This window comes from Pelodiscus sinensis, chromosome 23, assembly GCF_052426305.1.
Source record: "Pelodiscus sinensis isolate ZL-2025 chromosome 23, ASM5242630v1, whole genome shotgun sequence".
NCBI classification, from domain to species: domain Eukaryota; kingdom Metazoa; phylum Chordata; order Testudines; family Trionychidae; genus Pelodiscus; species Pelodiscus sinensis.
This window is the reverse complement of record NC_143074.1, coordinates 24,792,147-24,806,204: the sequence shown is the minus strand read 5'-3', so window position 1 is coordinate 24,806,204 and position 14,058 is coordinate 24,792,147. Positions and strand designations below refer to the sequence as shown.

The 14,058-nt window shown below is 45.1% G+C and overlaps 1 protein-coding gene across 1 annotated transcript in view; it reads left to right on the top strand.

The window, feature by feature from the left end:
- Positions 1-227: 227 nt before the first annotated feature.
- PSMB7 (proteasome 20S subunit beta 7) overlaps positions 228-14,058 on the top strand; it is a 38,480-nt gene continuing 24,649 nt past the window's right edge. Inside the window, exons 1-5 of the mRNA XM_075905663.1 lie at positions 228-384; positions 799-892; positions 1,923-2,020; positions 2,663-2,803; positions 3,247-3,362. Coding sequence (XP_075761778.1) covers positions 323-384; positions 799-892; positions 1,923-2,020; positions 2,663-2,803; positions 3,247-3,362 — 511 coding nt within the window. The 5' untranslated portion in view covers positions 228-322. The remainder of the gene's footprint in view (positions 385-798; positions 893-1,922; positions 2,021-2,662; positions 2,804-3,246; positions 3,363-14,058) is intronic.

The following is a 14,058-nucleotide window of genomic DNA, read 5'->3' as shown; positions in this document are numbered from 1 at the left end:
GGGGGGGGGGAGGAGTCTGGGGGGGGGGGTCTGCGGGGGGGGGGAGGGAGTTGGGGGGTGTTTGGAGGGGTGGGGGGAGTTGGGGGGGTCTTAGGCTGCCCACCCCGGCTTAGGCCCAAGTAACACCCGGGAGGGGGAGGGGCGGCCCATCTCTCCCGCGCGCCGGACACGCGCCCGGGGACCCGCCCCCAGCTGCGCGAGGGGGCGGGGCCGCCTCAGGCCCGGGGAGGGCGGTGACCCGGAAGCGCCGCGGGTGACCCGGAAGCGGCGGCCCGCGCTCGCTGAGTCACGCGGCGCCCCGGCAGCACCACCCGGCGGCAAGATGGCGGCGGTGTCGGTGCTGCAGGCTCCGAGCGGCGGCTTCGGCTTCGGCAACTGCGCGCGGTGAGGGCCGGGCCGGGCCGGGCCCCGTGACTCGGGGGAGGCGGCTGGGGGAGCTCGGCCTGCGGAGCCTGGCACAGCCCGGGGGGTCAGCCTAGGGCGGGGGGGGGGGGCCAGGTGCGTGTGTGTGTGAGGGAGGGGGGGTGCTGGGGGGCGGGGCCAGGCGTGGGGGGGTTGAGGGGTTACTAGGGCGGGGCCCAGGTGTGTGTGTGAGGGGGAGGGGGGTTGCTGGGGGTCTGTAGGGGGAGGGGCCAGCTGTGTGGGGGGAAGGAGAGTGGCTGGGGGCAGGCATGCGTGGGAGGGGGGACGGGCAGTTCAGCCGTAGGCGGGAGGGGGGCGCAGGGAGGGGATGACAGCCTGGCTTGTGGGGATGCTCTGTCTGCCTCATTCTCCCTTTTGGTCCTCTGGTGGTTCCAGGAATGCACTCCTGGATGTAGAGTTTGCCAAGAAAGGTTTTCGGCTCCCTGCAGCCCGGAAGACTGGCACCACAATTGCTGGCGTTGTGTTCAAGGTGAGGCAAAAAAAGGATGATATATAGTATCGTCCGCTTTCGTGACCTGTTGACTGTTCCTTCAGGTGGCAAGAGACATTGTAGCAATGCATACCATATGAAACCTAGGTGGAGAATAACATGAAGTCTTATCTACAGGAGGTCCCTGACTTGCGCTGTGATCGGTTCCAGGGAAGCATCGCAAGTCGGGGGTGTCATAACTCAAACTCTCAATTACAATAGGTGTCGTGCGCCTGTCGTAAATGCGGGCCAAGAATGTAAGTCCGGGGGTTCAGGCCCCTTCCGTACTTACCAAATTGGTTGTAAGTGCGGGGAGTCGGAACTCAGGCGGTCGCATCTCGGGGGCCTCCTGTATTCAGTTAAGGTCTACTATCCAGACAGTCATCACTTGAAAGTTCCAAAAATGGCCTCCTCAGCTAACATTGCTTGCTGGGCGCGGCATCTTGTCCACTGCTGACTTTGTCATCTCTCTTCGCTCAAAAGTAGGGATGTAAAATCCCTTTTAATCAGTTAACTGGTTAAACACTATGTTTAACCAGTTAACTGCTAAAACGGGGGTGGACGTTGGGGCTGGAGCGGCCTTAGGCTGGAGTTCACTCCTCCCTCCATCCCCTGCAGTATGGTGCATCAGTCCTAGCTGGAAGGGCAAGTCCCCGCCTGCATTGGGTAGGTGGCTGCTCCAGCCTGGTGGAGCTGCCAGGTGATGTTTACTAGTTAACCATTCACATTCCTACTCAAAAACTCTGTTTAGTACACTTGCTCTTTCCTGTTACATTGCTGTATATTTGGTGTTATGGGAACTTGTGTTTTAAAAAAAGAAAAGACTCCATCATCATCAATTACAAATTCTTATACAGCCTAGTCTTTACCATTTTCTCTCTCTGAGGGTACATTATTGTTGTAAGAATTGTAGGCAGTGACAGTGATTACTGTTATTGAATGTGACAGACTACTCTAAATGAGCAATAAAATAATGCATTTTTTCTAGATCTTGGCAAATTTTTAATTAAGTATCTCTTCTTTTCTGTAGGATGGCATAGTCCTTGGAGCAGATACAAGAGCAACTGAGGGGATGGTTGTTGCTGACAAGAACTGTTCAAAAATACACTTCATTTCTCCCAATATCTAGTACGTATTAAAACTGCCAGTGTTACAGAAAGTAAAGTTTAATTTTAGTGTTGATTCTTGTAAACTATGCACCTTATTGCTAATGCCACACAATGAGAACTTTGAAATGGTAGTTAATTTCACCAGTATTGTAGTTTGGTTTTTCTGGTGGTCATTCATGCCAGACAATAAAAATAGGCAAATTTGCATCACAGTTAGTATCCTGTCAGTTTCATTTTTCCTCCTATGCCAGCATAAGGCTGTAATGATTGGGTTGAAATAACTCCAAGAGTGTATCTAAGTAGGAAGCAGTGACACGTCACTCTACAGTTGCTAGTGAAGGACCTTTTTGTGCAGATGCCTGTTAACTCTGAATGCATGTGAGCCGTCTTTGTATACTACAAGGGACAGGAAACTATAACTCTTATTGGATTTGATTAAATCAAAGCAAATTGAGGAGATGATAATAATCTGGCACATTAAATAATTTTAATTTTCCCTGTCTGAATAGCCAGTTTCTACCTTTGTAGTGGCATGGCCTTTTTACACTTCATGGAAGTTTAAAGCCAGTTCTACTTCTAGTGACCAAAAGAACAGGGACGTTAATTAAAAACAAAGGTTTAAGAGTTTTTAACTTGGTAACTTGCCAAAAATGTTTTCCAGTTGTTGTGGTGCTGGGACAGCTGCAGATACTGATATGACAACTCAGCTGATCTCTTCCAATCTTGAGCTCCATTCCTTGTCTACTGGACGGCTTCCGAGAGTTGTCACAGCTAATAGAATGCTCAAACAGATGCTTTTCAGGTAACTCTATGCGTTCACTTTTATGTTAAACACAGACACTGGGTATAACTGGGAAATACGCTCTTTTAAGTTAAATGTTAGTTTACCCTGAAGGAGACTGTGTTCATTATCAGGATTTTATAAACTATTCCCTGGTTCACCTGAACTTAAGGGAATGGGATAGAAATGAATATCTAAATTGTTAGTATATAAAGTAAAAATAACTGTGTGGCTTCAAAACAAAGGACAGATCAAATAAGGTGGCTGTATTTAATATTGGCTAATGGTTAAGACTGGCATGTTTTTGAAAGATGCACATTTAGATTATTACGCATGGAGAAACAACCTGTTATAATAATGAAAAAATACTTTAGTTTTCAGAATGCATGTATTATGTTAGAGTGAAACACAGTTTATCCTTTTATTCTGAATGTCTGTATTCATGTTTGCACATTGTCCATCAGGTACCAGGGTTACATTGGTGCTGCTCTGGTTTTAGGGGGAGTAGATGTCTCTGGACCCCACCTCTACAGCATCTATCCTCATGGATCAACTGACAAATTGCCCTTTGTTACTATGGGTGAGTAATGTAGCTTTACTTGGGAAGACAGTAGTAACAGTGTCTGCTAACTGAAATGCCTGTAGTTGTATTTCATACAAATTTAAATTCTCTGACTCATAAGTGGTGTTGAGAGTTCAGCATTAAAGGCAGAATTTTACCTGCCTCTGTAAGCTATGGATGGTTTTGTTCCTTCCAATTACATTTCAAAACCACTTCTGTAACTTCTCATGCCCCAATAATATGGACAGTTGTGGGAGAACTGGTGTTAGATACATGGATTCCTTAGCAGACTCCACACTTTGACTCTTTACTCTTCTTATTTACTGGCCATTTGAAGTAAAGCTCCCCTAGCTCTTTTTGTAAGAGTTGGGTTACTAACCCTGTGTCTTGTCCAAATTCCAGCTTGGGTAACTACATTCTTTCTCATGTTTGTTTCCCTGGTGGTTTCATGCTTCGCTCTGTGTCTGAAATGGTTGTGAAGTATTTTCTTTATGCTGCAAAATAGCAGTTGTATCCCACTCCATAGAAGTGGCGGCATTTCAGTGGTGAGTGAAGTATTTTCTGTGGAGCTTTTTGCCTGTCTTGATATGGTAAAGGTTTAATTAATGTGAGTTTCTCAGTATGGTAGGGAACAGAAATTCTTAGTCTCTTCCTCATGTTCACTGTAGCCTCTAGTATCAGTAACTGACGTTGTAGACTGCTACTTCAAATCATTCAACTGCTACTACCTTGAGACTCTTCAATCCTGCTGCGTAATCTACCCTTTCATAGTATTTTTCTGCAACTGCAGAATGAGAGGTACATTTAATTGCATTTTAGATGGGCCCTCGTAATTTCTTTCTAAGCTGTTTAGTTATTGGCTTAGGCTGATGTAGGCAGTTTCATTCAAATGCCATACATCATCTCACACTCTGGCCTTCATAACATCTCATGTTTTTTCCTCTTGCTTTTCAAAATTCACTTTTCCCACAGACTTCTGTTCCTGGGGTGTCTGCTCTTCTCCTCTTACCTTGTACCAATATCTATTTTAATATCAAATCTTATAGAGCATTGAGGACCACATGAAAGAAAAAATTCAATAGGTTTTTATAAAACATACACTGGAAGTATCTAATACATAGAGCCCTGCAGTTTAATATATGTGGTGTATGTGAGCAAAATACATGTCAATTGTTCAACTTTTGTGTTTCCTCTTTGGAGCAGCACAACACAAATCATTGTGCACGCTGGCTGGCTGTCTGTCTTTTAGAAAAAAAAAAAAACACTGCTCCTATCCTGTGATTCTGCCTCCTAGAGGTGTAGGAGGCAAGTATAGAGCTTATTGCCCTTGTAACTCGATTTTGCCTACTACCAAGAAGCATGAGTGCAATCATAAAAAGGAATTTGAGTTCCTTCTAACTTTCAGACCCTTTTAAATGAAGTTTCTGAACAAAATATAAATGTCTCCATGGAGTATGCTTGGAGGTCACTTATCACAGAGCATAGAATCTGTGTCCTAGAGGCTTGTCATTCTCTCTCCACCAGTGTTCATACTTCACGTCTAAGCATAGCTTTTCTGCAGTAATTGTGCAGGTTTGCCTTTGAACTAAAACTGAATGTTTCAGAAAGAACCTGGAGGAATACTCAGTTTGTGTCCACATTTAATACTGATAGGATCTCCCTGGTCCAGCACCCGAGCAGTCCCGAACCATGGAGTTTGCCAGACCAGGGAAAGTCACGGCTCCACTCCCAACTGTTGGTGCTACTCCCTGCCACTAGCCGTGCTGGACCTTGAACCTTGCCAGCTATGGCTTCCTGTTCCAGCAATATTGCTGGACCAGAGAGTTCTGGATTTTAGAGATTCAACCTGTATCCTTTATTTTGATTGACCTCTTTCTCTGAAGACAAATGCTTGAACAGTCATGTGAAATGAAAACTTTCTGGGGTATCCACATTTGAATTCTTTGATTCTTCAAACATCTAAAGACATGTGAAAAATGCTGCCCTCTATGAAATGTTCCAATTCAGCTCGGGAACTTAGAACATTCGCAGATGGTATGCTACACTCCACTGTTATTAAAATAGTAGGAATTGCAACCAGTGAGGAGTAGTAGAGAAGCTAATGCAAAATTCTTCATAATTCCATTGTTTAGGAAAGTGATCTGATGGCAAGAGTTGGGCTCCTCAGTAGAATTGGGCAATCAAACTTTTGTCCGAAAGGGATTGCACCTGCCAGCTGGTGAGGGCCAAACATGGCTTCCACAAAGTTACAGTGACTTCAGATACTCATGGTTAACATGAAAGATGCCTTTTCAGCTGACCAGATTACAGTGAATCTTTGCTAGCTATTATCTTTGCTAGACATGTTAAAGGGACACTCTCAATTTAAAATTCACACGTGAACTTGGACATTCTGTCCCTACTATTGTTACAATAGGTCAGATTGCTGCATTTGAAACATGAGAGAGGTACTCTTAACTTTTCAGTTGGGTCTTTGGTGCACTTGATAATGCTCTATTTCATGTGTCTAGTCAGTCTTTGTTTCCTCATGTAATGTGTGACCATTGAAGATATATTTGAACTTTAAAAGAACAAAGGTGAATTTGGATGTGGGCAACTTGATAAGTTACTAATTTGCCTTCAGATGCACTCTTGCCACTGGAATTATAAAATGAAGTAAGAGGTATTCTTTCACTTACCATTTCTGTAGTTAGTGCTCACCTAGGGCCACGTTTTTGGTCATTGTAAATTACTGGGGTTGCATGATATCTCCACTCCAGCTATTGCCTCCACGTTAATCAGATGAATAATTTTAAAATTTTAAAGAAATCCCTTGTAGACATTGTTTTCTTAATTATCTATTAATTAACTTTTTTTTTGCTAGGCAGATGTAAGCATTCATTTACAGCTTCTTGGGGGCTATCTCCAGCTCTTGGGTTGTTGACACTTCTTGTAGGAGCAGTGGTAAAAGTGGATCAGAGTCTGAACTTGCTAGTTTATCCTCTACAGAATTTCAATATGACTAGAATTATTTTTAAAGGAACAGTTATCTGGAAACTAGGGCATTAGACAATCTGGGAATACTAACTTACAGAATAAACATTATGCCCCCTCAGGGAAGCCTGGGGATATCTATCCAAGTCATCTAGATAAGATTTTATCTCTCGGTACATTGATCAATTTTTTAATTATTCAGACATGTCCAGAGGACTCCTATGTTCAGAATCCTGTATAATTTAACAAGCTCTCTGACTTGCAGGTGAGCCATAATGACTGACGATAACCTTTGTAGTTTTGTTACAGGAAGGAAAGTAGCATAGAAATATCACTGAAGGTAAAGCCACAGAAATTGCAGTAGCTCAGAATTTCACCCATTCTCTCCTAAGTGAGCATTTATAGCAGGTGTGTCAAACTCTTTCTTTAGAAAGAGCTGAATTCTATTTCAAATGATGGTCTGTGGAATAAATTTAGGACTGCTGGGTCACCTGTACCCACAGCAGACAAGGAGTGACATTAACAGGAGAGTTGCACAAAGTTCTAATACAGAAACTATGGCCTCTAGCCGGTAATTAAAAGTTTTGTCGTCCTTATTTAAATTGTCGTCTTATAAATAAGTAATGAAATGCAAATTATTTGTACAGTGACATGATTGGACTTTATAGTTAATTCTCATCTGAACATTAATGTAGCTGGGCATGTTGACGTTGCCAGAGCCATTATTGCAGGCTGTCTGTAGACTCAGGAAATCAACTTTTCATCATTTGACTCTTGACTTTTTATTTTGGAGGTTGAGGACTTTTAAATGAAAGTGTACGTTCTGCAGAATCTGAATGTAATGTGCACATAAGTAGATCAAATGGGCTGGATCTGTCCTGTTGGCCAGGAGTGTGACACGCCGATTAACAAAGTATTTACATTTGTTCTTATCTCTAGTATGATTACTGTCATTCTAAGAGAGTCTCAAATGGAGAAAGCTGAACTGAAATTAAGGGTAGGTTACTTATTGCTCTCTACATAGGCGCTTCTTGACAGATTCTTCAGATTAGTCATATAAAATGCTCTTTTTATTGTAAATTGTTCAAAGTTTTGAAGGGCTATCTTGAGTAATATTTTCCATTTAGTTAGAATACCTTAAAATGGCTTCCATGACAGCTGGAAATTGGATGACTCTTGTTGCTGCTGACTCAGACCCCAATGGCCAAGGATCCTGCTTCTCTAAAACACAGAACCAAAACACTGGATCCCTGACGTTTTCCTGGAGGCCAGGGATAGCACCTCAGTCGAGGACAAGTGTTATAACACTTTAGGATATTTACTCTAACCCACGGCTCTCCCTTCCCCACCTATCAGTTCCTCAGTTATAACTTGCCCAGAATGCCACATTATTGAATAGATGGACTGATAAAATAGATGTTTACTAGAGGTTGTGGTTAATGGAGCGCTTTTTTACCAATCTATTTGACCCTCATGCCATCCTCTTTCCTCCCTTCCCTCTCCCATGCTACTCCCCTGCTGAATTCACAGGCATAATAGGGCTATTTTTATTGGCATTGTAGCGTTCTGCTTAATTTGTTAATCTGAAGAACAGGACAGAAGAATGTCTTTTATTGACTAGATTATAAAAACATTTCTGGAGTCTGCCGAGAGTGTGTCTTTGAGGAGAGTCTGGAGACACAATGAGATAATGAGCTGTACAATTCATCATTACTTTTGTGTAATTTTAATTTTGTTTTTCATGTGACTAAAAGCTAGACATTCTAAACTCCTTTGTGTACGTGATTTCAGACCGCGCTGATGCCTCTCTCAAATGTTAGTGCGAGTGGGCTTCTCATTAGGGCCTGAGATATATTCATCCATTTGCAAGTGCTTGAAAGTCTGTGGCCTTTAAGAACTGATTTAATATATTAAACAAAGAGCTAATGCATTTAAAAAAAACTAACATCTAACACATCCCCATTTATAACACACATCCTTTAGCAGTTAGGGTTTTAAATGCCTTTTAGGTTGCTAACGGAAAACACAGTAAATTAACAGGATTGTTCAGTTTGTAATGTGAATGCTGATTAATTTACAGATATTCTGCAAATATGGCATTAGACCAATAGATGGTGCCATTACCTTAGAAACTGGTAAATTGTTTGTTTAGAATATAAAATTAATGAAGCCGTTGTGTTGTAAGTGATGTCATGATCCAGTCTAGCTCTTGATAGATCTAAATTAGTATAAAAATTGGATTGTGTATTTTAGAATGTACGGTAAAACTAGTATATTACCAAATATAAAACCAAAAATGACTTCCTAATGCAAGTAGGTAGTGCTTGCTTAGTGAACCAATGGTGTAAGAATACAATCTGCTTTTATCAACATGGTTTCTTTTGGAACTTTTGCTTTAAAAACTTTTAAAGTCTGGTATTTCTCTAGGCACAATTCACAGATTTTGACTAAAGAAGATCAGCTAGCAGCAGCAGTTCATATAAGTTGTACCTGGAGTTCTAGCCATGTTAGTCTTTTGCTTAAACTTCCATTTCATTTTCTGCTGTACCAAGTCTGTTTTGTTTAAAAGCCTAAGCAAAAAGTCATGTCCAGTTGACCAAAGAACATCTTGTATCCTGCCATATGCAGCAGCAGATGTGCTGTTTCTACCCCAGTCTGGTCCACATTGTGCACACAGGTTCCCACCTTAATTAAAAGAATTGGTTAAAGCTTGATTAGCAGCAGTGTTTTAATCTGCATATTAGGGATTGCAGTGCTGCCGTGGCCTTCCGAAAGAAGCGGTGGTGGGATACAAGAGCCTTGGCAGGAAATGGGAGATGTGGCTGGTGTGGGATGGGCTGCTTTTAAGCAGGAGAGAGAGAATGGCAAGGGTAGTGGTACTTGTACAGCTCTTGGGTGTGAAACTTGGAGATAATGGGCTGGAACTTAGGTATCTCGTTACAAACCCAAGACATGTATTAGTATTTGAAAAATGCCACTGTGTAAATCAAGGCTGTGTATTTGAAACCAAGCTTAGGCTGCATCAACTGATGGTTCCGTACCAGGAAGAGGTAGATGGTTTGCAGATAGGTTCCATTATATAGGGGTTGGTTCACTGAGTCAGAGCTGTATAATGATTGTAATGAAGATAGCTTTACCCTTCTCCTTAAAGCTATATCTGGCGTTTAAGGGTTTTTTGTTATTTAACTCCTAATTTTTAAAAAAGGTTTGTCACACTTAATGCCAAAGAATATTTTCAAAATACAAATTAGTACAATAAACCGGTACTTTCTTTGGTCATCCATGGATAGCTTTGCTTCAGGGCAAAATGGATTTTTCTGTAGTGAGTTGTAAAAATGCTTTTGTCGATGAATACAGTGTTTTCCTTTGCACTGGGTTTAAAAGATACTACTCAGTGCTTACTCAGGAGTGAAAGCGTCAAATTAAACTGTTTATGCTGACAAAGGACAAATATGGATTTCAGCAAACGATGCAAGATTGTCTGATTGCTTGTCTTGTCTAGGAAAGCTTCTAGCCAAGCCTTATAATGAAATGCATGCATAAAATTAAACCGCTTGAAGTCTGTAGTTCAGCTTTCGAAAGCAGTAAGATATATTCCCGTGGTCTCTAGTGGCTGAACCTAGTCCCTCGGTACCAACATTGTTTTATATTCATAAATCAGCTCTTCATGCATTGGCAATGTCGGCCTGCAGAGCAAACAGTACCACCAAGAGACTAGGCCACTGCGCCAGGAACCAGATTGAAAAATGATCCCAATCGATGGGGCTGTGGAGAGCACTGAATTTTTCCCTAGAACGAGCAGCAAATTGAATAACAATGAGTGTGTGTGAATAAGTGCCCTGTCAGGGAGTCCTGACACTGATGGATTAGAAAGTTCTAAATGTTGCTCTCTCCATGCTGAATACTTCCTCCAGAGTGGCAGGCTGAGGGAGCAAACAGGTCTTTGGGTGCTGGACATGGACTGCTGATGAGCACTTTGAAGCTCTCTGCGGTGAAAGTTCTGCTCAAAAAGATCCAGTTAAACTGGTTTTTAAAAAGCCATTGCAATGCATTATGAAATGGGAGGAGTGGGAGAAGCACATTTGGATTTTCAGGGCAAATACCTTTCATTTTAAAATGAAAGGTGACTGCCAAGACAATTTGATAACTCTGAAGCTATGTAAAGGACAAAGCATGATTTTTTTTTAATGTAGAATTCCATTACAGCAGAGTCTATACCCTTATTGTTACTTGGGAGCCTACAGCTGCGGTTCTCAAACTTTTGGCCCAGGGCCCACCTTGCTCAACTCAAACCTTTCCGCAGACCTCCAGCCAACCACCCATGATGACGAAAAGTGTGTAGGGTGGACTAGGGTTGCAGAGTCCAGGCAGGAGGTAGAGTGGAGGAGCAAGCTGAAGGTGAGGTTGCGGGGTCTGGCAGGAGGTAGGGTGGGGAAGCAGGCTCAGGATGGGGTTGTGGGGGTCTGGCTGGATTTTCGCCAATGGGAGCAGCAGGGAAAGCCTCCAGGTGAGCCATTTCCATTTTTTTATTTCAGAAATGCATTGTTAGGTCACGTCCCTACTAATTACCACAGAGGTGGGGAACCTCAGGCCTGGGGGCTGTAGGTGGCTCCTGGCTTGCCTGGATCCGGCCCCCAGGCTCAGGGCTCCCCTGGACCTCCACCGCGGGACTAGAGCACACAAACTCTACTAGCCTGGGCCCCCCAGGCTCTGGTGTGCAAGGGGAATGTTGGAAGTGTCTTTTCAGTTGGGGGCCATGGCCACGCCACTGACGGGTTGTGGCTTCTTTTTTCCCTTCTCAGTTTGGTTGGCCCCCAACTGATTTTTCTGGGGGTCAGCGGCCCCTGACCCAAAAAAGGTTGCCCACCCAAAATTACCAGATTAACGAAACTTTTAGTGCAGACATTATCTCAAATTGACAGTATTATTTGTTTAGCTGTTCGGTTAATTACTAATTCTTTAATAATCATCTTCCTAAAATGATGCTTACAGAAAACATTTGCAAGGCTAACTGTGTTTTATGGCCGACAGATCATGAGAAGTGCAATACATTGTACTTTAAATGTATGTTGAGTTTTTACAGGTCTTAAACTAATCATTCATAGAAATAAAAACTGGTTGAATGTGTTAAAAAGTCTGACACTGTACTTCTAATATTTACATATCTAGAATTGTTTAGGTCTTTAAATGGATCTGACAATGCATTTTTGAAAAACTTGCTCTTCATTATAAGATTTATTAATTGAGCATGGTAATTATGCAGGTTTCAAATCTCTTAAGAGAGGCGGTTGTGGCTGTGTTGAGCTGAGGAAAGAGATGCTGAGTTACTACAGGCAGTCCCCTAGTTACACGGATCCGACTTAGGTCGGATCCGCAGTTACGAACGGGGTTTTTCTCGCCCCGGAGGATGGGAGTGGCGGGACGCCCAGATGCGCCGCGGTCCCACCGCCCGCGTCCTCCGGGGCGAGAAAAGCTGCTCCGCGTCTCCCTGGTCTGCTGGGGCGGGGGGGGGGGGGCGAGAGCGCAGCTAGTGCTCCCCCACCCCCAGCAGACCAGGCTTTTCTCCGGACGCCTGTGGTAGAGCAGCTGGGGCGCTGCCGGTTGGTCCCGTAGCGCCGCTCTGGGCGCTACTGGACCAACCCGGCAGCACCCCAGCTGCTCTGCCCCAGGCGTCCCCAAGTCAGCCGCTGCTGAAACTGACCAGCGCTGACTACAGGAAGCCCAAGGCAGAGTTGCTCTGCTCCGGGCTTCCTGGAATCAGCCGTTGATCAGTTTCAGCAGCAGCTGACTTGGACGCCTGAGGTTCTTAAGTTGAATCTGTATGTAGGAACTGGCATCCAGATTCAGCCTGTTGAAACTGATCAGCAGCTGATTCCAGGAAGCCCAGGGCAGAGCAACTCTGCCTTGGGCTTCCTGTAGTCAGCTGCTGGTCAGTTTCAGCAGCGGCTGAATCTGGACGCCAGTTCTGACTTACATACAGATTCAACTTAAGAACAAACCTACAGTCCCTATCTTGTACGTAACCTGGGGACTGCCTGTAGTTTAATCAGACATGATTGTAATTAACAGTAATGCGAAAACAAGTATGTAATATTATGTTGAATGTGAGAATAGTTAGCGATTAAATAAACAATTCATTGAATTACCAAGTATGACAATACTCCATTAATTCTTTCAGTGGTTTTGAGGTATAAATTATTGTAATGAATCAAAAGTGTAGCTGTTCAATCAGTGAGGTTGAAACTTAGCTGCTGCTGTTTTATATTGGATGCTGTCTATACAGAGTGGGAGCCAATCTCCAGAAAAAGTCCACATTTGTGTTTGCCAACTGTAAAAGCAACCTGGCTAACTTGCTAGTTTTGCCCTATCCTATTGTGCTAAGTGTGCAGCTAGAATTTGCCCCTAGTCCTTTTTAGTTTTTCTAGCCAGATTTTCATAAGAAGTTGTGCAGCGGCTACTGTGATGGGTCACAGGACTCTGTACATGGGTGGCATCTCTTCCTAGCCATTCTGGGCACTAGCTCTGCAATGCTGGTGCCCCTTCCTGCGGTTGCACACTGTTACTCCATCTCTCTTGTGGTCTGCAGCCCCCTCATGCTTCACGAGCTGCTGCTGCATTGTGACTCAGCCTTCTTGGCATGTTTTCCTTTTCCAGGGCTAGTCCTTCAAAGTTTGTCACTTTCACATTGATACGGGCTGTTATCCACTTTGCTGGTCCCCCTTCCCCCCAGTGGTAGGGAGAGTAATCTGGGTCTGCAAGGCGTGGCCACAAACCAACTGGCGGCCCGGCCCTAGCTCAGGGCGGGGCAGCGAAATGGCGGCCAGGCCCTAGTGCAAGCCGTGGCTGCACACCAGACAGAGTGAGTAAGCCCTAGCCCTGGAGCGGGGCGGGACAACCAACACAATAAGCAAAGCCCGGCCCTAACTCAGGCAGAGCAGCAAATGGCGGCCGGGCCCTGACACAAGGCGTGGCCGCAAACAAACACCCAGGTTTGTAAAAGCTCCTAGTGCAGGAGCTGGGCAGGCAGCGCACCTGCAGCAGTGGCGAGGGGGAGACCTGCCACCCGGTGAGTGGATGGCAGGGGGGGTGCAGGCCCACCCACTCCACTGCCCCCTGGCCCAGGGGCCATGAATGCAGCAGTGCAGCTGCTACTGGCTCAGCAGGGGCTCCCGCCCGCAACTTGCTGGCCTAGGACTGCTCTCAGCCCGTGCTACCCCCTGGGCCACTTCTTGTCTCCCCCTTCGCTGGTACCTGTACCTCCAGCAGGTCCGTCAAGGAGTCGAGGGCGGTGTCATCCCAGCAGGGTCCAGGCGGCCCAAACCAGGCTTCAATGGGTTGGAGCTCTGCAGCGTCCAGCGGGCTCGTCAGGCCCCGGGGTTCAGGCAGCCGTCGGGGTTCAAGCCAGTCCACCAGCTCTGGCAAGCTCTCAGGGTCCCTGTCAGTCTGTAGGTCCTCTGGCTCAGGCAGGACCTTAGGGTCTCTGGGTGTCCACAGGCCTCGGGGCTTAAGCAGGACCTCCGTCTCAGGCAGGTCCTCAAGTTCATCAGGCACCAGCAGAGCCCCGGGTTCCTCTGAGCCAGAGGGTAGCTCTGCTGGCTGGCTTTGCCAGGCCTCAGCAGCCCTGGCAGGGCCATCTTCCCTGGCTGCATGGAAGGCAGCCAGGCCTCAGCCTCCAGGTCAGGGAGCTTGGGGCAGGCCTCTGTCTCCCTCAGAGGTTAGACCCTGACTGAGCTCTCATCCA